The sequence below is a fragment of the Eptesicus fuscus genome, chromosome 7 (assembly GCF_027574615.1).
Source record: "Eptesicus fuscus isolate TK198812 chromosome 7, DD_ASM_mEF_20220401, whole genome shotgun sequence".
Classification (NCBI taxonomy): domain Eukaryota; kingdom Metazoa; phylum Chordata; class Mammalia; order Chiroptera; family Vespertilionidae; genus Eptesicus; species Eptesicus fuscus.
The window spans coordinates 18915274-18940316 of NC_072479.1; the positions used below are offsets into that span (position 1 = coordinate 18915274).

General features: G+C 39.8%; 1 protein-coding gene across 3 annotated transcripts in view; it reads left to right on the top strand.

Annotated features, from left to right (window-relative positions):
• The first annotated feature begins 10323 nt into the window (after positions 1–10323).
• DYRK4 (dual specificity tyrosine phosphorylation regulated kinase 4) overlaps positions 10324–25043 on the top strand; it is a 50361-nt gene continuing 35641 nt past the window's right edge. For all 3 annotated transcript variants that reach the window (XM_054718788.1, XM_054718789.1, XM_054718790.1), the window contains exons 1-2: positions 10324–10417; positions 13472–13501. In XM_054718788.1, the coding sequence (XP_054574763.1) occupies positions 10331–10417; positions 13472–13501 (117 nt within the window). In that variant the 5' untranslated portion in view covers positions 10324–10330. The remainder of the gene's footprint in view (positions 10418–13471; positions 13502–25043) is intronic.

Genomic DNA, 25043 nt, shown 5'->3' on the forward strand with positions numbered 1-25043 from the left:
TTGGTAGTCTGTTCCAGGTTTTATGTCTCTGGAACTATTTTGTTCATCAGTTTATTTATTTTGTTCATCAGATTCCACATGCGTGAGATCATGTAATACTTATCTTTCTCTGACTGGCTTATTTCGCTTAGCATAATACTCTCCAGGTCCATTCATACTGTTGCAAATGGTAAGAGTCCCTTCTTTTTTACTGCCAAATAATTTCCATGGTGTAAATGAACCATAGCTTTTTTATCCACTCATCTGCTGATGGGCACTTAGGCTGTTTCCAACTCTTAGCTTTTATAAATTGCACTACTATGACCATAGGAGTGCATATCTTCTTTCTGATTGGTGTTTCTGATTTCTTAGGATATATTCCTAGAAGTGGGATCACTGGAACAAATGAGAGTTCCATTTTAATTTTTTGATGAAACTCCATATTGTTTTCAACAGTGGCTGCACCAGTCTGCATTCCCATCAGCAGTGTACGAGGGTTCCCTTTTCTCCACTTCTTCACCAGCACTTGTCATTTGTTGATTTGTTGATGGTAGCCATTCTGACAGGTGTGAGGTGATACCTCATTGTCATTTTAACTTGCATCTCTCAGACTATTAATGACTTTGACCATTTTTTTCTGTTTTTTTCCCTTCTGTATGTAAACTTTGGAGAAATGTCTATTTAGGTCCTTTACCCATTTTTAAATTGGATTATTTATCTTTCTTTTGTTAAGTTGTATGAGTTCCTTATACATTTTGGAAATTAATCCCTTATCAGATATATCACTGGCAAATATGTTCTCCCATGCAGTGGGCTCTTTTTACTTTGTTGATGATTTCTTTTGCTGTGCAGAAGCTTTTTACTTTTATGTGGTTCCCCTTTATTTTCTTCTTAGTTTCCTTTTCCTTAGGAGATGTATCCATATTGTTACAAGAGATGTCTGAGATTTTGCTGCCTATGGATTCTTCTAAGATTTTTATGGTTTCACGATTTACACTTAGGTCTTTTATCCATTTTGCATTTATTCTTGTATATGGTGTAAGTTGGTGATCTAGTTTCATTTTATGCATGTATCTGTCCAATTTACCAAACACCATTTATTGAAGAGACTGTCTTGACTCCATTGTATGCTTTTGCCTCCTTTGTCAAATATTAATTGAGCATAATGGCTTGGGTCAATTTCTGGGTTTTCTGTTCTGTTCCATTGATCTATATCCTTGTTCTTGTGCCAGTGGCAGGCTGTTCTGAGTAGAATGGCTTTGTAGTATAATTTGATATCTGGTATTGTGATTCCTCCAACTTTGTTCTTCTTTCTCAAGATTGCTGTGGTTATTTGGGGTTATTTTGGTTCCATATAAATTTGGGAGTGTTTGTTCTAGATCTGTGAAGTATACCATTGGTAATTTAATGAGGATTGCATTGAATCCATAGATTGTTTTGGGTAGTATGGACATTTTAATGATGTTGATTCTACCAATCCATGAATACCATATATTCTGCCACTTGTTTATATCTTCCTCTATCTCTTTTTTCAACATCCTATAATTTTCCAAGTACAGGTCTTTTACCTCCTTGGTTTAGTTTATTCCTAAGTATCTTAATTTTTTGTTTCAATGGTAAATGGGATTGCTTTTTTTATTTTCTCTTTCTGAAAGTTCATTATTGGTGTATAAAAATGCCATAGATTTATGGGGTGTTGATTTTGTATCCTGCTACATTGTCAAATTCACTTATTAAATTTAGTAGTTTTTTGGTGGAGTCTTTAGGGTTTTCTATGTACAATATCAAATCATCTGCAAATAATGACAGTTTTACTTCCTCCTTTCCATTTTGGATGCTTTTTAATTTTTTCTTCTTGTCTGATCACTGTGGCCAGGACTTCCAGCACTATGTTGAATAAGGGTAGTGAAAGCGGACATTCCTGTCTTGTTCCTGATCTTAGAGGAAATGGTTTTAGTTTTTGCCCATTGAGTATGATGTTGGCTCTAGGTTTGTCATATATGGCCTTTATTATGTTGAGGTATGATCCCTCTATTTCCACTTTTCTGAGAGTTTTTATAGAAAATGTGTGTTCGATTTTATTGAATGCTTTTTCTGCATCAATTTATATGATCTTGTAATTTTTGTCTTCCAATTTGTTTACATGATGTATCACATTTATTGATTTGTGAATACTGTACCAGCCTTGCATCTCCAGAATAAATTCCACTTGGTCATGGTGTATGATCTTTTTTATTTTTAATATATATTTTATTGATTTCAGAGAGGAAGGGAGCGGGCGATGGAAACATCAATGATGAGAGAGAATCATTGATTGGCTGCCTCCTGCATGCCCCCCATTGGAGATCAAGCCCACAACCTGGGCATGTGCCCTTGACTGGAATTGAACCTGGGACCCTTCAGTCCATAGGCCGATGCTCTATCCACTGAGCTGAACCAGCCAGGGCTATGATCTTTTTAAGGTATTGCTGGATTCGATTTGCTAATATTTTGTCGAGGATTTTAGCATCTATGTTCATTATGGATATTGGCCTGTAATTATCTTTCTTTGTAGTGTCTTAATATGGTTTTGGAATTAGGCTAATGGTAGCCTTATAAAAAGAGCTTGCAAGTGCTCCTTCCTCTTGGATATTTTGGAATAGTTTGAGGAGTATAGGTGTTAGTTCTTCTTTGAATGTTTGATATACCTCCCCTGTGAAGCCTTCCAGGCCAGGGCTTTTGTTTGGTGGGAGTTTTTTGATAACTGTTTCAATTTCATCAGTTGTTATGGGCCTATTCAGGTTTTCTGAATCTTCTTGATTGAGTTTTGAAAGATTGTATTTTTCTAGGGATATGTCCATTTCATCCAGATTGCCCAGCTTGTTGGAATATAGTTGTTCATAGTATTTTTTTATGACCCTTTGTGTTTCTGTGGAGTCAGTATTACTTTGCCTTTTGTTTCTGATTTTGTTTATTTGGGTCCTCTCTCTTTGTTTCTTGATGAGTCTGGCTGAGGGTTCATTGATCTTGTTTATCTTTTCACAGAATCAGCTCTTGGTTTTATTGATCTTTTTTTTTTTTTTTTTTTTTTTTTTTTAGTCTCTATATAATTTATTTCTGCTCTGATCTTTATTATTTCCTTCCTTCTACTTGCTCTGGGATTTTCTTATTGTTTTCTTCTTAATTCTTTAAGTTGTAGGGTTAGATAGTGTATTAGAAGTTTTTCTTTCTTTCTTTCTTTTTTTTTTTTTAGGTAGGCCTGTAGTGCTATGAATTTCCCTCTCAGGACTGCTTTCACTGTGTCCCAGAGATTTGGAGTTGTTGTGTGTTCATTTTCATTTGTTTCCAGGAAGTTTTTTTATTTCTTTCTTAATCTCTTTGGAAACCTATTCATTGTTTAATAACATGCTATTTAGCCTCCATGTGTTTGAATGTTTTAATTGTAGTTGATTTCTAATTTCATGCCATTGTGATCCTAGAAGATGCTTGATATGATTTCAATCTTCTTGAACTTGTAAGAGACTTGTTTTGTGTCCTAACATGTGGTCTGTCTTTAAAAATGTCCCATGTGCACTTGAGAAGAATGTATATTATGTAGCTTTGGGGTGAAATGTTCTGTAAATGTCAATTAATTCCGTCTGATCTAGTGTGTTGTTTAGGATCACTGCTTCCTCGTTGATTTTTTGTCTAGAAAAATCCAGTGATGTCAGTGGGGTATTAAAGTCCCCCACTATGATTATATTCCTGTCCATCTCTCCCTTAAAGTCCTCCAGAAATTGTTTGTTTGTTTGTTGTTTTTGTTTTACATATTTGGATGCTCCTGCATTGGGTGCATATTTGTTAACCAGAGTTATATCCTCTTGTTGTATCGATCCCTTTAGTATTATGAAGTGGCCTTCATTGTTTCTTGTTATGGTCTTCACTTTGAAGTCTGTTTTGTCAGATATGAGTATTGCTACCCCAGCTTTTTTTTTTTTTTTTTTTTTGCATTTCCATTTGCCTGGAAAATTTTTTTATTAATTTCTTTATTGATTAAGGTATTACATATGTGTCCTCATCCCTCCATTAACCCCCCAACCCACCCTGGAAAATTTTTTTCATCCCTTCACTTTCATTCTGTGTGAGTCTTTTGTTCTGAGGTGAATTTCTTTATAGGTAACATATATACGGGTCATATTTTCTTATCCATTCAGCTACCCTATATATTTTGATTGGAGCATTTAAACCATTTACAATTAAGGTTATTATTGATAGGTACTTATTTGTTGTCATTCTTACTCTTGACTAGTCAGTCTTGCTTGTGGGATTTAATCATCTATATGTGGTAAATACATAAAATCAAGGAATTCTTCACAATGACTTGAGTCTGTAATTCCCCTTCCTTGTTTTAGTCCTTTTCAAAAGGGTAATGACAACTTGAAGGGAATCTCTAGCAATGTGCCAGCCAATCTTCCCTAACATTCCCCTCTCATCTCCATATTGTCAGCAACGTGGCTAGAATACCTGCTTCTCAAACTGGGGGGCCCAGTGCTGGGAGTCAGTGGTATTGGCTGAGCACCAACCTAACATGAATATGCTGTGATAGCTCAAAAGAGCAAATATTGGTCTAGGTGCATTAGTAGAAACAGTGACCAGATAAGAGATGTAAAAGTCTCACTGCCTGACTTAGCAGTGATTAGAGCATAATCTAGACTAGAAAACTTTAGAGAGGTCATAAAAAATTAGAAAACAGAGAGGGACAGTCACAATACAGGTTCTCTCTATTATGCTTGCATATTCAATCATGAGGAGAGGTTTGAAATGAAACCACAGAATGCCTGGAGATGAGTAGGTGCATGGGGAGACAAAAAGCCAGTTTTGAGTATTCAATTACCCTTGAGTAGAAGAGTGGGTAGTGTTTTCTTTGTTCTGCAGAGGATAACAAGTGTCAGTGGAGGATGTGTTGTTCCATATCATGTCTTCCGACCAACATTTACTGAGCACCAGCCATGTGTCACTTAACAGCTGGGTGCAAATGGGGTGCCTGAAAAACAGTGAGATCTGTCACAGAAATATTTAAGTGGAGACCCACTGATTGCCATGGATACTCTAATCTAAATGGATACTCTAATCTAAAGAGGATTCCTGCCCAGAGTGGGATAATGAGCGAGATGGCCTCTAAAACCTCTTCCAACTTTTAAAGTCTGTGAGTCCGTGGACCATGAAGAGTTTCCAGGAGAAATGCAGAGGAGCCAAGGAGTTCTCTTAGGCACAAGTGAGAGTAACATAAATACATTTAGTACATTATCTCCTGTTCATAAAAATGCAAAGGGAATCCCTGCATGTCCTAAGTGGCCACAATTTCTGACAAAAGTGAGCCCTCTCTCTATCCCCAGCATAAAGATCAGCTACTGACAACTGCAATAGAAATACTGAAATCATAGCAAATAAATCTCAAAAAAGATATTTCCTTCCGGAGCATTGGCACTTGATATTCAAAGATAATTCATTACGTATAAAATAGTGTGCACATACTAGTAGTAATACTGGCACCACTGTTTATGGGTCTGTTTTTCTCACCAGACTTTGAACTGAAAGCAATAATTCTGTTTTATTTATCATTGAATCCCCCATGCTTAGCACAGTATCTGGCATGTATTTGATGGTCTGAAATTTTTTTGATGAATTGATATAAACTATTTTAGATTTCTCTCTCTTCAGCAAATTTGTACCAAGAGCTTTCAATAAATTAGCTATTGTCCTCAACTCTATGAAAAATATGAAAATAAAATACAAGGTCATCCTCCTTATTCCCAAGAAACTCACGAGATGAAAATATATACACGTAAGATAATTAACACTAAAGCTGCTGACCAAGTGACAAATGAAAGTGTTGAAATCTGGAGAGGAGATTGGTATAGGCTGTACAGATTGGTAGGGAAACTCTGGTCTTTGTGTAAAACAATAGGAGGACTTTTTAAATTTTAGTTTCCGTTCTCAAAGTCATATTCACTCTAGCTCTGAGCTGAATTTATTCGTTATCTTTAATCTTTCACAGAACACATAAACAAGATGTAAAACATATTTTAATTCCTTTTCTGCACAACTCAGCATGTATTTTGAGAATAAAAGTGACATTTGTGAAGCTTTGAGTGTGGGTTAAGTGTAATGGGTTAAGTGGAAGCTAGATTGAATGTATTAAGAAAGGCACAGAATTCTTTGATAACCAAAGAATTATCCAAAGGAGGGAAGTCATGGAATAAGTCACAGCAGAACTCATCCCCCTCCACCTCCAATCTGGAAGTATTTCAGAGTTAAAATCAAAGAAGCTTAGAACTGGAAGGGAAATTAGAGGTCATCTAGTCTAGCTCCGTCATTTTATCGATGGGGACACAATATAAAGACAAGTGACTTGCTCAAAATCTATCTGGGGCAGCACTGAGACTAGACTCCAATACTTCACATTTTCTTTGGGTTTCAGGTTTTCTTCACCTTCGGAGCTCCCAAAACTGAACAGAAGAAAGAGCTCCACTTGCTTGGAAAGAGATACATCGGCATTTATTTTCTACTACTTCCCTGGGAAGTAGATGGGAGGGAGCATCTGATAGAGAGCCCTGGCAGGAGAAATTGTATTCATTCTTTCCCAGTGTTGGGATTTTACAAATGCCACCCTAAATTGATAGCCAAACTTCTACCAGTTCTGTCTCCAAAATTATTCCCAGGTTCATTCCTCCACTCTGTCCTCACTGCCATTGCCCCTTGGAGGCCCTCATCATCTCTTGCCTATACGCTCGAGGTGGCTTTCTACCTGAGCTCTCCCAACCATGCTCCGTGGGATTGTCAGGGAGATGGACCTAAAATACAAAGCTGGTGTTGTCACCCTTAGAATAGCCACACAGGCCCCAATGCCCTACATGGACTATACGACATTTTACAATCTAATCCCTTCTCTGGCCCTCCACCAGCAATGTCCAGCGACTCAACGTTTCTGGAAAAGGCAATGCTCTTTTATACTTTTGTGCTTTGCACATTCTCATCCATCTGCCCTTCACTTTGTGCCTGTCCTGTTTATTCTTCAAGGACAGTTCTACTCTACGCAGTCAGGTGTGAAGACTTACTCAACATTCCCAACAGAGTTAGTCACCACCCTGAAGTGCGCTGTTAGCTCTTTGCCCAGACCTCTGTTAGTGCGTTGGTCTCCAGCACCCTAACTGCCTGTCTCCAGGTATATACCTCCTGGAGAATGAGCTCTCCTTAAGGGCAGAGGCCATGTCAGGTGTACCAGGAGAATTGTTTCAGCAAATGTTTGTAGAGAGGAACGAAGGGGAGGGAGAGGTAAAACCATGATCATTTGCAGAGAATCAACTATTACTTTTTCTTGTCTCTGCATAGGACTTTTGCATGTTCTCTTGAAAATTCTGTTAGTGTGTGTGTGTGTGTGTGTGTGTGTTAAAATTAATGTTCCAACTTACCTCCCCCAACCCCACTCCTTACTAAATGTTTTACAGTTATTTTTTTTCTAGATCCTTCAATATACATGATAAAGACATGCAAATATCTTGTTTTTTCTTAAGTAAATATGGAACCACTAGAGGCCCGGTGCATGAAATTTGTGCACGGGGGCAGGGGTGTGTTTCCCTCAGTCCAGCCTGTACCCTCTTCAATCTGGGACCCCTTGAGGGATGTCCCACCAGGATCGGGCCTAAACGGGCAGTCAGACATCCCTCTCACAATCCAGGACTGCTGGCTTCCAACCACTCGCCTGCCTGCCTGCCTGCCTGATCACCCCCTAACCACTCCCCAGCCAGCCTGATCGACGCCTAACTTCTCCCCTGCCGGCCCGATTGCCCCTAACTGTCCTCCCCTGCAGGCCTGGTCAGCCCCAACTGTCCTCCCCTGCTGGCCCTGTCACCCCTAACTTCCCTCCCTTGCCAGCCTGGTCGCCCCTAACTGCCCTCCCATTCAGGCCTGGTCACCCCAACTGCCCTCCCCTGTAGGCCTGGTCCCTGCCAACTGCCCTCCCCTGCAGGCCTGGTTCCCCCACCAACTTCCCTCCCCTGCAGACCTGGTCCCCCACCTCCAACTGCCCTCTCCTGCAGGCCTGGTTACCCTCAATTACCCTCTTCTGCAGGCCTGGTTGCCCCCAACTGCCCTCCTCTGCCGGCCTGGTCACTCCTAACTGCCCTCCCCTGCCAGCCTGATTACCCCCCAACTGCCCTCCCTTGCAGGCCTGGTCCTTCCCAACTGCCCTCCCCTGCTGGCCATCTTGTGTCCACATGGGGGCAGCCATCTTTGACCACATGGGGGTGGCCATCTTGTGTGTTGGAGTGACAGTCAGTTTGCATATTACCCTTTTATTATATAGAGATAGAATATTATCCATATTTTTCTGTCTTTACTCAATATATTATGGACAGACATAAAGATTTACCTCATTTTAAAAATGACTATCTCATATACCATAATACATATGTGCCATATTTTTAAACTTCTCATATATAGACAAGTAACTTTATTTGTTGACATTACTGTATGCTCAATGTTGCTGTGATGTCTTCAGTTCTCTGAATAACTTCAAAACTGTGATTCTGTCACTATGTATTATAGTGTCTGCAAGAACTAATAGTGTGGTTTGCAGAAGCTGTGATAGCATTTGCATTGATTCCTGTTCTGTCCCTATTTCGTGTATTCTTAATTCCCTTGATTTTTTCTAGTCTTAGGGGCTGAAAAGGGACTTCCAGGAGACTGGAGTTTCACAGTGGCCTGCTAACGGAGTAGGAGTATGCCAGTGGCATGAGAGCCCTCTAAGATGCTACCTTCCTTTTACATATATTACCACTTTAACTAGACTCCATAAGCTTATGTGAGTTATTTTTTCATATTGCAGTGAGTTCTTTATTTGTAGAGCTGTGCTCTGAATGAAGAAGGTACAAAGTGGCCAAAAGAGATCCAGGGACAGCATTTTTACCAATTATTTACCCTTTCTCTATAGGCATTAAGCTACCAAGTAACCATTATTGTATCTATATTTTAGAACAAAAGGTTTTTTGTGACAAAAGAATGGTTTACTTTGCAGTTAACTAGGGGAAATGGGTCTTTCTCTTGGTGTCCTAGCTGCTCACCACCTCAGTAAGTCATCTTCCCCTGGCTCCTATCACCCTCTCCCTGAGCACAGGACTAATGCTACAGTAAGAGTCCCCCCTCCACAGTCGCCAGAAGGGAAACAAAAGGAGCAGCAGAGACTCAGCCACTGCTTGTAGGCCTGCCACCCTTTCTCCTCCAAGCCTGCCCCATGTTCTTTGCGCCTCTGCATTTGGGGGCCATTAGTTACATTTTGCTCCTACTGCCAATTGATTTTTTTTACTCTCCCTCTACAGGACTAAAATAGATGCAAAAAAAGCCAAGCAAAGGCAGTTTGACATCATTCCCAATATTGAAAAAAAACAAAACAAAAAACACAAATCTCACCTTTGTAAAGGTAAGGATCCTGGAATTTCATTTGGGGAAGAGAATGGTATCATCATAAAGACTTGGGGGCCCAGAACCCAGTGGTGATTGTTGTACCCCAAGCATTTTACAGAGGGGTAAACTGAGATTCAAGTGGAGTTAACTAGTCATATGGCGGGCAAAATTCAAACGCATATAGTCTTTTTTTTCTTAAATTAGTATCTTTTTTATGTATTGGAATGTCACTGGTTAATAACATTCTATAATTTTCAGGTGTACAAGATTATAATTTGATATCTATGTACCCTAGTGCATGCTCACCCCTTGAAGTCTTTTTCTTCCATTACTATATGTTTGACCCCCTTTACCCGCTTCATCCTCCGTCTACTCTCCTTCCCCTCTGGTAACCACCATTCTGTTGTCTGTATCAATGAGTTTGATTTTGTTTGTTTTTCTAGTTTGTTTTATATTGCACATATGAGTAAAATTGTACAATTGGTGTCCTTCACTGTCTAACTTATTTCACTTAGCACAATAATCTCAAGATTTATTCACGTTATTGCAAATGGCAATATCTCATATTGTATGGCTGTGTAAGATTCCATTGTAGAAATGTACCACATCTTCTTTATCCAATCATTAGTCATGGACACTTAGGTTGTTTCCCTTGTCTTGGCAATTGTAAATAATGCTGCAATGAACATAGTGGTGTATATATTTTAATGAATAAATGTTTTAATATTTTTCAGGTAAATATTCAAGGAGGCATTACTAGACCATATGGTAACTCTATTCCAATTTTTTTAGGAGATTACATACTGCTTTCTATAGTGACTGCACTAATTTACATTTCCACTAATTCTTTGCATCTCTGCATTTGGGGGCCATTACTTACATTTTGCTCCTACTGCCAATTTATTTTTTACTCTCTCTCTACAGGACTAAAATGGATGCAAAAAAGCCAAACAAAGGCAATTTTAAATCCTTCCCAATATTGAAATCAAAAAAGAAACCAAATCTCACCTTTGTAAAGGTAAGGGTCCTGGAATTTCATTTGGGGAAGAGAATGGTATCATCATGAAGACTTGGGGGCCCAGAATCCATATTCCTAACCACTCTATTCCATGCCTTTTTGCTGAGTAATGTCAACTTTGGTAAACGTTGTTGTATACAATTCCTTAATATATTTATATTAATCATAAGGAAAGTAAATTCTGTTGCAGTTCCAATGACAAGAATTGTAAAAATTGAAATTAAAAATCACACTGAAGATAAATTCATTTATGTTGCATTTTATGATAGCTACTGGCAAATTGACACTATCACTTAAAATACCATTTAAACTTACAATTATTATCTTTACATTGGTAATTATTCTGATGGGCCCTAAATAAATGTCTTTTCACTATCTGTTTATTTTCTCCCAATTGACTTATCATCCAATGAATTGAATAGGCTTAAGTAAGGAAATGCAAACAAGTCAATAACTGTCCTCAGAACATAAAAGCTACAGTTTCACTGGACAGTTATATTAATGAGAATGAAAAGAATGAATTACAACCCCTTCACCTAAAACAATAGTGAAGGTGAGCAAGTTATGAATCTCAGCATATCAACTGCCCCAAGCAGGTGTTGAACAAATTTTTGATATTTAAATAAATTAATAATAGTTTATATTTATTTTATGATATTTAATATGTTATAAATATGTTTATAATAATTAAATAGTTCTATATGAGTCTTGGTAGTATTTCAGCTAAGGGAATTTATTAAATGTGATTGTTTAATAATTGATTTCACCTGGCTTTAAGACAACAGGTCTTAATATAGTATTCAGTAATATATGATTAATATATGATTACTAATATTTGTAATAGTAACATATGATTATATTATTAATAGGGGCCCAGTGCATGAATTCGTGCACCTTAAAAGGAACTGTGGGTCACGAGGCTGCAGTGGGCACAGGGGCGGGTGTCGGCCCATCCTCAACGCCCCCACCCGGCCCTCCCTTTGCAGCCTCCAGGCCCCTGTCAGCCGGTAGCCCCACTCCCGCCACTGCTGCTCCCATTTGCTGATGGCCCTGGCCTCAATCGTGCCTGCTGAGGGTGCAGAGCAATTGGGGCCAGCACCAGCAGCAGGTGTGAGCGGGCTGGTGTGAGTGGCAGCTGCTGCCCCAATTGCCCCTCAGGAGCAGGGGGAGGTGGAGAATCCCTGAGGAACGATTGGGGCTGGCAGCCGCCGCTTGCACCTGCTGACAGCGCCGAGCAATCAGGGCCGGCGCCAGGTGCTGGCAGCCAGTGCAAGCAGGGCTGGCACTGGCAGCAGGTGCAAGTGCTGGGCAGGACCATGGCACACAGGAGCAAAGAATTTTCAGTAACCACCAGAGGCTTGCCCCAATGACAGTGACTGGCACCCTGCCTTGGTCTGGTGCTCCCGCTCACCTGCTCCACCATCCCACTGCGGCCAATGTTCGCCATGTTCCAGGCTCTGCGGCCTGCTGCTGATGCCCACCATGTTCCATGTGCACCCCCTGGTGGTCAGCACATGTCATAGCGACCAGCTGTTCGGTTGTTTGGTTGTTCTGCCATTTGGTCTATTTGCATATTAGGGTTTTATATATATATATATACACACACACACAGTAAATAGTAATATACAATTCATTTAAAAATGAACCCTTCCACTTATCTAAAACATGGTAAAGTATTAAAGATCCATTTACCACAGAGAGTCCTTTGTGTTTGATGTCTATGGAGAGTCTGCATCCTTGCTTAACTGTCAAGGATCATAGAACTCTCATAGTGGCTCTTGGTTACACAGGCTCTCTCTGTCCTGCAGGAAAATGCTCTCATGTTAGAGTGCAGGGAACACGCCCTCTTCAGGAGCTCAGTTGTCTCAGCTAGTCAGTTGGAGGAGTTTTGACTCTTCTATACCTCTATTCAAAGAACACTGTGTTGCCTCTCAGTCGGCTTCTGAGACTGGAGGAGAAAGCAGAACTGCAGGGTCTCAGGTTCAGCCATCCAAGGAGAAGAACCTGGGAGAAGCCTGGGGGAGGGAGCTCTGTTAAATTAGTATGTTACTTTACAATTTCCCTGACAATTGCTGAGTAAGTGCTACACAGTATATCTGAAGGCATGCTTAAGACACGTTTTCTATTTCAGCACTGGAAGATTAGGTACTTGTGTTATTTCTCTTCTATCCTGTCCTTTAAATCATTCCGTTGCTGAATACCATCTTTTTTTTCTATCACATGGGGACAGATGTCTACATAAACACCAGCTATGAGACCCTGGTTAAGTTATTAAGTCTCTGTTTGCTGGTTGTGAAACTGGAATAGTTATTCCTACTTCTCCTGATTGTAGTGGGATTAAATGAAATAAGAGAACCTGGGCTTGCTGCCTGGCAGATACTGGAAGCCCAATAAATATTGACTGCGTCTACCTTCCCCACTTCTCTCCCTTTAACAGAAAGTAGTTTCATGTAGGTGACTTACTTATTATTATTAGTGAGTCTCCCACAGTAGGAGAGGGTATCTGAGGGCCATTCATTGGGGCTCATTTCTGTATCTCATTATTACTCCATAGGAAAAACAGATAAACCGTCTGACCATTTGGTATTGCATAGAAACCGAATTCACAGTCAATTATAACTGAAGAGAGAGCAAAAAGCAGGGATTCCATCCAGTTGCCAGTTTTGTCTAGGTTTTCAGTGTGGTACACTATTAATTATGGTAAAGAATGTACCTTTTAAATGCAAGTGGAAGGCTCAGACTAGAAATTATAATGGTCACAGAACTAAGAATTAAAACATTTAAACTATAACCACAAGCAGCCAATCTACAAGTGGTGGCTCAATAAAAAATGGTAATATAGGGTGGGGCAAAAGTAGATTTACAGTTATTCATATGGAAAGTAATACAATAATCAATAAGTATTTATACAAGAATAAACTTTCTGTTTCATGTATTCACAACTGTAAATGTACTTTTGTCCCACCCTATATGTTACAATATAACATCTATGTTTGAGGTGTATTTGGGGTTCTGAGAGAGACCACTTACCTACTTTTCCCCATTCTCTCCTAGGGCCCCACACGTCCTTCCGATATCTACAGAGTAAGTACTGGTTCCTTTGTTCCGCATTCCCATTGGAGCTCTCAATTAGGGGGGAGAGAAGAAAGACTTGAGTTTACCTTTAATTGCTATGACTAGGATGCTAAGCAAGCGGACATGGGGACCACCTCTGAATCCCAGCATTAATAAGAGAGAATGACAAATAGAGTCTATCTGTTTGACATTGGAAGTGGGGATGAGGAGATGTTAGAAACACAATCCCCACCCATATATGTGTTCATTTTTTTACATTTGCTCCTTTCATCACCCCCATTTTACAGAGGAGGAAATTGAGACCCTAAGAAATTAAGCAAGTTACCCAGTTCTGCTAATAATATGGCTTGGGTCGATTTCTGGGTTCTCTGTTCTGTTCCATTGGTCTATATGTCTGTTCTTGTGCCAGTACCAGGCAGTTTTGAGAACAGTGGCTTTGTAATACAGCTTGATATCTGGTATTGTGATCCCTCCAACTTTGTTCTTCTTTCTAAAGATTGCTGCAGCTATCCGGAGTCTTTTTTTATTCCAGATTAATTTTTGGAGAGTTTGTTCTAGGTCTCTGAAATATGCTGTTGGTATTTTAATGGGGATTGCATTAAATCTATAGATTGCTTTTGGTAGTATGGAAATTTTAATGATGTTGATCCTACTAATCCATGAACACAGTATATTCTTCCATTTATGTCTTCCTCTATCTCTTTTTCAACATCCTGTAGTTTTCCGAGTACAAATCTTTTACCTCCTTAGTTAAGTTTATTCCTAGGTATCTTAATTTTTTTGGTGCCATGGTGAATGGGATTGTTATTTTGTTTCTCTTTCTGAGAGTTCATTATTGGTATATAAAAAAAGCCATAGATTTCTGGGTGTTAGTTTTGTATCTTGCTATATTGCTGAATTCATTTATTAAGTCTAGTAGTTTTTTGATGGAGTTTTCTATGTACAATATTATGTCATCTTCAAATAATGACAGTTTTACTTCTTTTCCAATTTGGATGCCTTTTATTTCTTCTTCTTGTCTGATTGCTATGTCTAGCACGTCCAGTACTATGTCAAACAGGAGTGGTGAAAGTGGGCATCCCTGTCTTGTTCCTGTTCTTAGGGATATGGGCTTAGTTTTTGCCCATTGAGTATGATGTTGGCTCTAGGTTTGTCATATAAGGATTTTATTATGTTGATCCCTCTATTCCCACTTTGCTGAGAGTTTTTTATCAAGAAAGGGTACTGGATTTTATCAAATGCTTTTTCTGCATCAATTGATATGATTATTTGATTTTTATCTCTCAATTTGTTTATGTGATGTATCACATTTATTGATTTGTGGATATTGTACTGTCCTTTCATCGCCAGAATAAATTCCACTGGGTCATGGTGTATGATCTTTCTAATGTAATGCTGGATATTATTTGCTAGAGTTTTTTTATATAGATTTTATTGATTTTTACAGAGAGGAAGGGAGAGGGAGAGTTAGAAACATTAATGAGAGAGAAACATCGATCAGCTGTCTCCTGCACACCTCCTACTGGGGATGTGCCCGCAACCAAGGTACATGCCCTTGACCAGAATCAAACCTGGGACCCTTCAGTTTGCAGGCCGATGCTCTATCCACTGAACCAAACCAGTCAGGGCTGATTTGCTAGAGTTTTGTTAAGGATTTTAGCATCTATGTTCATCAGAGATATTGGCCTGTAATTCTTTTTCTTTGTAGTATCTTTATCTTATTTTGGGATTAGGGTAATGCTGGCTTCATAGAAAGAGCTTGGAAGTGTTCCTTCCTCTTGAATTTTTTGAAATAGTCTGAGGAGGATAGGTTTTAATTCTTCTTTGAATGTTTTGTAAAACTCCCCTTTAAAGCTGTCTGGCCCAGGGCTTTTGTTTGCTGGAAGTTTTTTGAGTACTGCTTCAATTTCCTCCTTAGTTATCAGCCTGTTGAGATTTTTTTATTCTTCCTCATTGAGTTTTGGAAGGTTGTATTTTTCTAGGAATATATCCATTTTTTTCTAGGTTGATCAGCTTGTTGGAATAGAGTTGTTCATAGTATTTTTTTAACAATCCTTTGTATTTCAGTGGGGTCTGTTGTTATTTTGCCTCTTTCATACCTGATTTTATTTGGGTCCTCTCTCTTTGCTTCTTGGTGACCCTGGCTAGAGTTTCATCAATCTTGTTTATCCTTTCAAAGAACCAGCTCTTGGTTTCATTTTTTTTATCTCTATGTCATTTATTTCTGCTCTGATCTTTATTATTTCCTTCTTTCTGCTCACTCTGGACTTTTCTTGTTGCTCTCTTTCTAATTCTTTAAGTTGTAGAGTTAGATAATTTATTACCAGTTTTTCTTGTTTTTTATTTTTTTTTTAGAAAGGCCTGTAATGCTATGAACTTCCCTCTCAGGACTGCTTTTACTGTGTCCCATAGATTTTGGATTGTTGTGTTTTCATTGTCATTTGTTTCCAGGATGTTTTTTATTTCTTCTTTGATCTCTTTAGTAACCCAATCATTGTTTAATAACATGCTATTTAGCCTCCAAGTGTTTGAATTTTTGAGATTGTTTTTATTGTAGTTTATTTCTAATATTATGCCATTGTGATCTGAGAAGATGCTTGATATGATTTCAATCTTCTTAAATTTGAAGAGATTTTGCCTGTGTCTCAATATGTGGTCTAGCTTTGAAAATGTCCCATGTGCACTTGAGAAGAATGTATATTCTGTAGCTTTGGGGTGAAATGTTCTGAAGATGTTGATTAAGTCCATCTGACCTTTGAGTCATTTAGGATTGCTTTTTCTTTGCTGATTTTTTGTCTAGAGGATTTATCCAGTGATGTCAATGGGGTATTAAAGTCCCCTACTCTGATTGTATTGTTGTGAATCCCTTCATTGATAGCTTCCAGAAGTTGTTTTGTTTTTTTTAATGTATTTGGGTGTTCCTGTATTTGGTGCATATATGTTTACCAGAGTTATATACTCTTGTTGTATCAATCCTTTTAGTATTATAAAGTGGCCTTCCTTATCTCTTGTTATGGCCTTCACTTTGAGGTCTATTTTGTCAGGTGTAAGTATTGCTACCCCAGCTTGCTTTTTTTTTTTTTTTTTTTTTCATTTCCATTTACCTGGAAAATATTTTTCCACCCCTTCATTTTCAGTCTTTGTGAGTCCCTTGTTCTGAGGTGGGTCTCTTGTAGACAGCATGTATATGGGTCATGTTTTCTTATCCATTCAGCCACTCTATGTCTTTTGATTGGAGCATTTAGTCCATTTATGTTTAAGGTTATTATTGATAGGTACTTGTTTGTAGACATTTTTATTCTTTATACCTGTGTTCCTTCTTCCCTTTCTGTTTCTTCTTTTTACAACAGTCCCTTTAGCATTTCTTGCATTGCTGGCTTGTTAGTGATAAACTCCCTTAGCCTTTTTTTTTTTTTTTTTTTTGTCTGTGAAGCTCCTGATTTCCCCTTCAATTTTGACTGATAGCCTTGCTGGATAGAGTATTCTTGGATTCAGTCCCTTGCTTTGCATCACTTTGTATACTTCATTCCATTCCCTTTTGGCCTGATATGTTTCTCTTGAGAAATCATTTGATAATCTAATGAGAGATCCTTTGTAGGTAACCCTCTGTCTCGCTCTTGTAGCCTTTAAGATTCTCTCTTTGTCATTAGCATTTGCCATTGTAATTATGACGTGTCTTGGTGTGGGTCTTTTTGGGTTCATCTTGCTTGGGACTCTGTGCTTGTATGACATTTTTCTTCCCCAAATCAAGGAAGTTTTCTGTCATTATTTCTTCAAATAGGTTTTCTAATCCTTGCTCCTTTCTGGTCCTTCTGGCACCCCTAGTATACATATGTTACTTCATTTCATGTTGTCCCAAAGCTTCCTTAGGCTCACCTCCTGCTTTCTAATTTTTTTCTCCAATTACTGTTCAGATTGGGTGTGTTTTCTGCTCTATCTTCTAACTCACTAATTTGGTCCTCCACTTCTTCTAGTCTATTTCCATAGTGTTTTTTTTTTTTTTACTGTAGATATCTCATTCTTGGTTTCATCTTGATTTTCTCATCCATTCGATTTATGAACTGTATAACCCTTACTCTGAATTCTTTTTCTGACATGTTGCATGCCTCTGTTTTATTTATTTCCTTTTCTGGCAAGCCCTCATTTTCTTTCCTTGGGGTTGTTTCTTTGTCTCCTGATTTTTGCTGTCTTTTTCTGGCCCTGGGCACCCTGCTTGGGGTTTGGGAGGTTGAAGACCCTATCAGGGAAATGGTCTGGAAATCGTTAGCCCAGAGGCTGGGTCTGTCTTGAGTAGCATGCCTTTATTGTCTCTGCTCTGAGTTGTATCCCCTTCTCCCACAGATCTGGTCCCTCAGTTGTCTGCTTCAGATGCTTGGGGTGGGGAGAGCACGTGCACAGTTGCTCTGATGTGTGACTCCCTGTGAGGACCCAGAGCCCTCTGGCATGCAATTCGCTGTGTGGCCCCAGCACCTGTGGCAGGGTGACACCCTAGGTCCCTCTGGTAGTGCACTTGCGGCATGCTCCTGTGACCCTTGGCTTGGCAAACCGGCTTGCTCCGGTTCAACCTGGCAGCACTTTCTTATGGCTCAGTGAGGCATGTGCTAGGTTGCTCCGGGTAGCCCCTGCAGGACTGTCTCAGGGGCTGGGAAGAAGCAGGTGCAGGTTGCTCTGGGTCACACTATCGGAGATCCTCTATGGCCTGAGTGGGACACGTGATGGTTGCTCCACGTTGCCCAGAAGCAAGACCCTGGGCTCAGGGTGACATGGGTGCAGGTTCCTCTGGGTCACACAGTCCCCGCTTTCTTGTAGCTCAGAGTGAGGCACATGCTGGGTTGCTCCGGTTCGCCCCTCCTCAGTGTGGAGTAGGGCGTGTTGCCCTGGGTCGCTCAGTCTGCCCTGCCCTGTCACCCTGGGGTGAGGTGAGCACTGGGTTGCTCCAGATGGCCCTGGAAGAACTGTCCCGGGGGCTGCGGTGGAGTGGGCATGGATTGCTCTGGGTCGAACAATCAGAGCTCCTCTGTGGTCAAGACTGGAGTGTGCTCTGGGCTGCTCCGAGTTGCTACGACAGCAGGTCCTGGGGCTCGGGGTAGAGTGGGCTCTGGGTGGCTCCAGGTCAGGCCAGCAGCATGGTTCTGGGGCCTGGGGTGGTGGGGCACAGGGTTCCCCCTTGGCTTGCACTCACTGGGGGTCTTGAAGCCAGACCCTAGGACGCTGGGTCCCAGCAAGCTGGTAAGAGGCCTGGTGAGGGAGCTCACTCTGTTTGCATACGCTCCCTGCAGACATCTGGGAGCCTGTTGAGAGGTACTACGCCACTCACTGCTGGGGCATGGTAGTGGTTTCACACAAGTTATGGCAGGCAAGCAGCATTTTCTAGGCGTTGTTTGCCCTTCCTTATCGAAAATTTTCTCCTCAGCTGTGTCTAATCTGTTAATTCAGGGTGGGTGGTCTCCGATTTAGTTGCTTTTCTGGCCTGGCTCTAGGAGGAGGTGCACAACACTGCTGCCTATTCAGCTGCCATTTTCTCCGACCTGTTCAGCACTTGTTTTCTGATTATCTATTGTCTATATCACAATAAAAGCTTGATTTTATTATTAATTAGAGACCTTTACAAGGAATATACTTCATAATCCCTTCACACCCAGGTTCATGGCAGGACATAAAAGAGGTCAGAGGAAGTCATCTGATGGCAGCATGATGCAGTAGAAGGGCCCTAGAGGGCATAGATTCTAGACTCAGGTTCCCAACTGTTTTGTTATCTGGGACAAGTCATTTGGATACTTTCTTAGCTTCTTTTTCTACCTTTAAAGTGAGGGCATTTAACTACAGGTTTCCTAAGGTGACTTTTAAGACCATGATTTTCTAAGCTCCGTGTCCAGAGGCCCTGAACGAGAAGCTCCCCCAAGGCCTTCCAATGAGTGCATTAGAAAATAGCTCCAAGCTTCTGGACTTACAGGCTTATGCTCTTGCCCTTCCCTGGAGCTCTAAGGGTGGCCAAGATTTTCTTCCACCATCACCAGGGCATAGCCTGGTGGGAAGGCCCCAGGAGGACATGCATCAGCCGGATGAAGGCTTGATCCTCTCTAGAGGCTGATCACATTCACTTTACTAATGGGTCTCCAGGGGCCAGCCTGGACTGTGGGTGTATCTGGAAGGCCACTCCCCTCTGGCTAGGTATCCTGAGCTTTCTCATATACAATAAAGGGGCTTTAAGAGCAGAATCAGCTAGAAGAGGCAATGGGAGAGAAGCTGTGGTTTGCCGAAAGTCTGCCAGCATTAGTAGCTTAGAAATGTGAGAAGTCTGGCACCTCCCTCTTTCTCCCAGCTCTCTGTAGTGCACTTCTGTGCGAATCATGAACTGGTATTTTTTAGAGAATCCCCAATTAGAGACCAGTTAGTTTCTCTTCTCTCTCCTTATCACACTCTCCCTGCATTAATGCATTTGTTTTGATCTCTTGGCTGATCTGGCTTCTTTTTTTTTTTTTTCAATTTTTTTTATTAAGGTATTATATGTGTACATATCTTACCATTGCCACCCCCACCCCACTCCCATATATGCCCTCACCCCCCAGAGTTTTGCATCCGTTGGTTATGCTTATATGCATGCATACAAGTCCTTTGATTGATCTCTTATCTCCCCCACCTCTCCCTAACTTTCCCCCTGTAATTTGACAGTCTGTTTGATGCTTTACTGTCTCTGTATCTGTCTTTTTGTTCAAGTTTATAATGTTCTTTATTATCCATAAATGAGTGAGATCATGTGGTACTTTTCTTTCATTGACTGGCTTATTTCACTTAACATAATGTTCTCCAATTCCATCCAGGTTGCTGCAAATGATGAGAATTCCTTCTTTTTTTATGGCAGCTTAGTATTCCATTGTGTAGATGTACCACAGTTTTCTGATCCAGTCATCTGCTGACGGGCACCTAGGCTGTTTCCAAATCTTAGCTATGGTGAATTGTGCTGCTATGAACATAGGGGTGCATATATCCTTTCTGATTGGTGTTTCTAGTTTCTTCAGATATATTCCCAGGAGTGGGATTACTGGGTCAAATGGGAGTTCCATTTTTCAGTTTTTTGAGGAAACTCCATACTGTTCTCCACAGTGGCTGCACCAGTCTGCATTCCCACCAGCAGTGCACGAGGGTTCCTTTTTCTCCGCATCCTCGCCAACACTTGTCGTTTGTTGATTTGTTGATGATAGCCATTCTGACAGGTGTGAGATGGTACCGCATTGTTGTTTTGATTTGCATCTCTCGGATAATTAGTGATGTTGAGCATGTTTTCATGTGTCTCTTGGCCTTCTGTCTTCTTTTGAAAAGATTCTATTTAGGTCTGTTGCCCATTTTTTTATTGGATCATTTATCTTCCTTTTATTAAGTTGTATAAGCTGCCTGTAGATGTTGGAGATCAAACCTTTATCAGTGATGCCATTTGCAAATATGTTCTCCCATGCAGTAGGCCTTCTTGTTGTTTTGTTGATGGTTTCTTTTGCTGTGAAAAAGCTTTTTATTTTGATGTAGTCCCATTTGTTAATTTTCTCTTTAGCTTCCATTGCCCTAGGGGCAGTGTCAGTGAAGAATTTCTTTTGGCATATGTCTGAGATTTTGCTGCCTGTGGATTGCTCTAGTATTTTTATGGTTTCCCGTCTTATGTTTAAGTCCTGTATCCATTTTGAGTTTATTTTTGTGTATGGCGTAAGTTGGTGATCAAGCTTCATTTTTTTTGCATGTGTCTGTCCAATTTTCCCAACACCATTTATTGAAGAGACTGTCTTGACTCCATTGTATGTTCATGCCTCCTTTGTCAAATATTAATTGAGCATAGTGGTTTGGGTCGATATCTGGATTCTCTATTCTGTTCCACTGATCTATATGTCTGTTCTTGTGCCAGTACCAGGCTGTTTTGAGAACAGTGGCTTTGTAATACAGCTTGAAATCTGGTATTGAGATCCCTCCTACTTTATTCTTCTTTCTCAGGATTGCTGTGGCTATTCGGGGTCTTTTTTTTATTCCAGATGAATTTTTGGAGAGTTCTTTCAAGATCTGTGAAATATGCCATTGGTATTTTAATGGGGAGTGCATTGAATCTATAGATTGCTTTGGGTAGTATGGGCATTTTAATGATGTTGATTCTACCAATCCATGAACATGGTATGTTCTTCCATCTGTTTACGTCTTCCTCTATCTCTTTTTTCAGTGTCCTGTAGTTTTCCGTGTATAGGTCTTTTACCTCCTTAGTTAAGTTTATTCCTAGGTATCTTAATTTTTTTGGTGCGATGGTAAATGGAATTGCCTTTTTAGTCTCTCTGTCTGTAAGTTCACTATTGGAGTATAGAAAAGCCATAGATTTCTTGGCGTTAATTTTGTATCCTGCTACATTGCCAAATTCATTTATTAAGTCTATTAGTTTTTTTTTATGGAGTCTTTCGGATTTTTTATGTACAATATCATGTTGTCTGCAAATAAAGACAGCTTTACTTGTTCTTTTCCAATTTGGATGCCTTTTATTTCTTCTTCTTGTCTAATTGCAATGGCTAATACTTCAAGTACTATGTCAAACAGGAGTGGTGAGAGTGGGCACCCCTATCTTGTTCCTGTTCTTAGGGGAAATGTTTTTAGTTTTTGTCCATTGAGTATGATGTTTGCTGTGGGTTTATCATATATAGCTTTTATTACGTTGAGGTATGAGCCTTCTATTCCCACCTTGTTGAGAGTTTTTATCAAGAAAGGGTGTTGGATTTTGTCAAATGCTTTTTCTGCATCAATTGATATGACTATGTGATTTTTATCTCTCAATTTGTTTATGTGATGTATCACGTTTATTGATTTGCAGATATTGTACCATCCTTGCATTCCTGGGATAAATCCTACTTGGTCATGGTGTATGATCTTTCTGATGTACTGCTGGAGCCGATTTGCTAGAATTTTGTTGAGGATTTTGGCATCTATGTTCATGAGGGATATTGGTCTGTAATTCTCTTTCATTGTGTTGTCTTTATCTGGTTTTGGTATTAGGGTGATGCTGGCTTCATAGAAGGAGCTTGGAAGTGTTCCTTCCTCTTGAATTTTTTGGAATAGTCTGAGGAGGATAGGTTTTAGTTCTTCCTTGAATGTTTGGTAAAACTCTCCTGTGAAGCCATCAGGCCTCGGGCTTTTGTTTGCCGGAAGCTTTTTGATGACTGCTTCAATTTCATCCATAGTTATTGGCCTATTGAGCTCTTTAGATTCTTCTTGATTGATTTTTGGAAGGTTATATTTTTCTAGGAATGTGTCCATTTCCTCCAGGTTGTCCAGTTTGTTGGAATAGAGTTGTTCGTAGTATTTTGTAACAATCCTTTGTATCTCAGCGGGGTCTGTTGTTATTTCACCTCTTTCATTTCTGATTTGGTTTATTTGGGTCCTCTCTCTTTGCTTCTTGGTGAGCCTGGCTAGAGGTCCATCAATCTTGTTTATCCTTTCAAAGAACCAGCTCTTGGTTTTGTTGATCTTTTGTATTGTTTCTTTGGTCTCTATGTCATTTATCTCCGCTCTGATCTTTGTTATTTCCTTCCTTCTGGTTACACTGGGCTTTTCTTGCTGCTCTTTTTCTAGCTCTTTGAGTTGTAGGGTTAAGTAATTTATTACCATTGTTTCTTGTTTTTTGCAATAGGCTTGTAGAGCTATGAACTTCCCTCTCAAGACTGCTTTCGCTGTGTCCCATAGATTTTGGATTGTTGTGTTTTCATTGTCATTTGTTGCCATGATGTTTTTTATTTCTTCCTTGATCTCTCTGGTGACCCAGTCATGGTTTAATAGCATGCTGTTTAGTCTCCATGTGTTTGATTTCTTTGGATTGTATTTATTGTAGTTGATTTACAGTTTTATGCCACTGTGATCTGAGAAGACGCTTGATATAATTTCTATCTTCTTGAATTTGAAGAGACTTTGCCTGTGACCCAGCATATGATCTATCTTTGAAAATGACCCATGTGCACTTGAGAAGAATGTATATTCTGTGGCTTTGGGGTGAAATGTTCTCAAGATTTCAATTAATTCCATCTGGTCTAGTGATTCATTTAGGATTGCTGTTTCTTTGCTGATTTTTTGTTTAGAGGATTTTTCCAGTGGTGATAGTGGGGTATTAAAGTCTCCTACTATGATTGTATTGCTATTAATCTCTCCCTTGAAATCTTCCAGGAGTTTTTTTATGTATTTGGGTGCTCCTATATTGGGAGCGTATATGTTTACCAGAATTATTTCTTCTTGTTGGATTTCTCCCTTTAGTATTATGAAGTGGCCTTCTTTATCTCTTGTTATGGCATTTACTTTGAGGTCTATTTTGTCAGATATAAGTATTGCTACCCCAGCTTTTTTTTCATTTCCATTTGCCTGAAAGATATTTTTCCATCCCTTCACTTTCAATCTGTGTGAGTCTCTTGTTCTGAGGTGGGTCTCTTGTAGACAGCATATATATGGGTCGTGTTTTTTTATCCATTCAGCTACTCGATATCTTTTGATTGGAGCATTTAGTCCATTTACATTTAAAGATATTACTGAAAGGTATTTGTTTGTGGTCATATCTATTTTTGTGTCTATATTCCTTCTTACCTGTTTATTTCTTCTTTTTACAGTATTCCCTTTAGCAATTTTTGCATTGCTGGTTTGGTGGTGATAAACTCCTTGAGCCTTTTTTTATCTGCAAAGCTCCTGATTTCCCCTTCAATTTTGATTGATAGTCTTGCTGGATATAGTATTCTTGGATTCAGTCCTTTGCTTTGCAACACTTTGTATACCTCCTTCCATTCACTTCTAGCTTGTTGTGTTTCTGTTGAGTAATCATTTGACAATCTGATGGGTGTTCCTTTGTAGGTAACTCTCTGTCTCTCTCTTGCCGCCTTTAAGATTCTCTCTTTATCATTTATATTTGCCATTGAAATTATGACATGTCTTGGTGTGGGTCTTTTGGGGTTGATCCTGCTTGGGACTCTCTGTACTTGCGTAACTTTTATCTTTCCCATATCCGGGAAGTTTTCTGTCATTATTTCTTCAAATAAATTTTCTAATCCCTGCTGCTCTTCTTGTCCTTCTGGCAGCCCTATTTTACGCATGTTACTTCATTTCATGTTGTCCCGAAGCTCCCTTAGGCTTTCCTCCTGCTTTTTAATTTTTTTCTCCAATTGCTGTTCAGATTGAGCTTGTTTCTGTACCTGATCTTCTAACTCACTAATTCGGTCCTCTGCTTCTTGTAGTCTACTGTTGAAACTTTCCATGGTGTTTTTGATTGTAGCTATATCACTTTTCATTTCTTCCTGATTCTTGCATAAGTTGTTTATTTTCTCATCCATCCGATGTATAAATTCCACGACCATTACTCTAAACTCCTTTTCGGTCATGTTGCAAGCTTCAGTTTCACTGATTTCCTTTCTTGGCGATTCCACATTTTCTTTCCTCTGTGAGTTATTTCGTTTTCCCATTCTGGCTATCACCAGAAAGCTCAAGCTTCTGTTTGCGTGGACCTGGGCTGTGTGCTGTGGGGACTTCGCTCCACCCGAGTTTCACTGAAGTGCTCTGA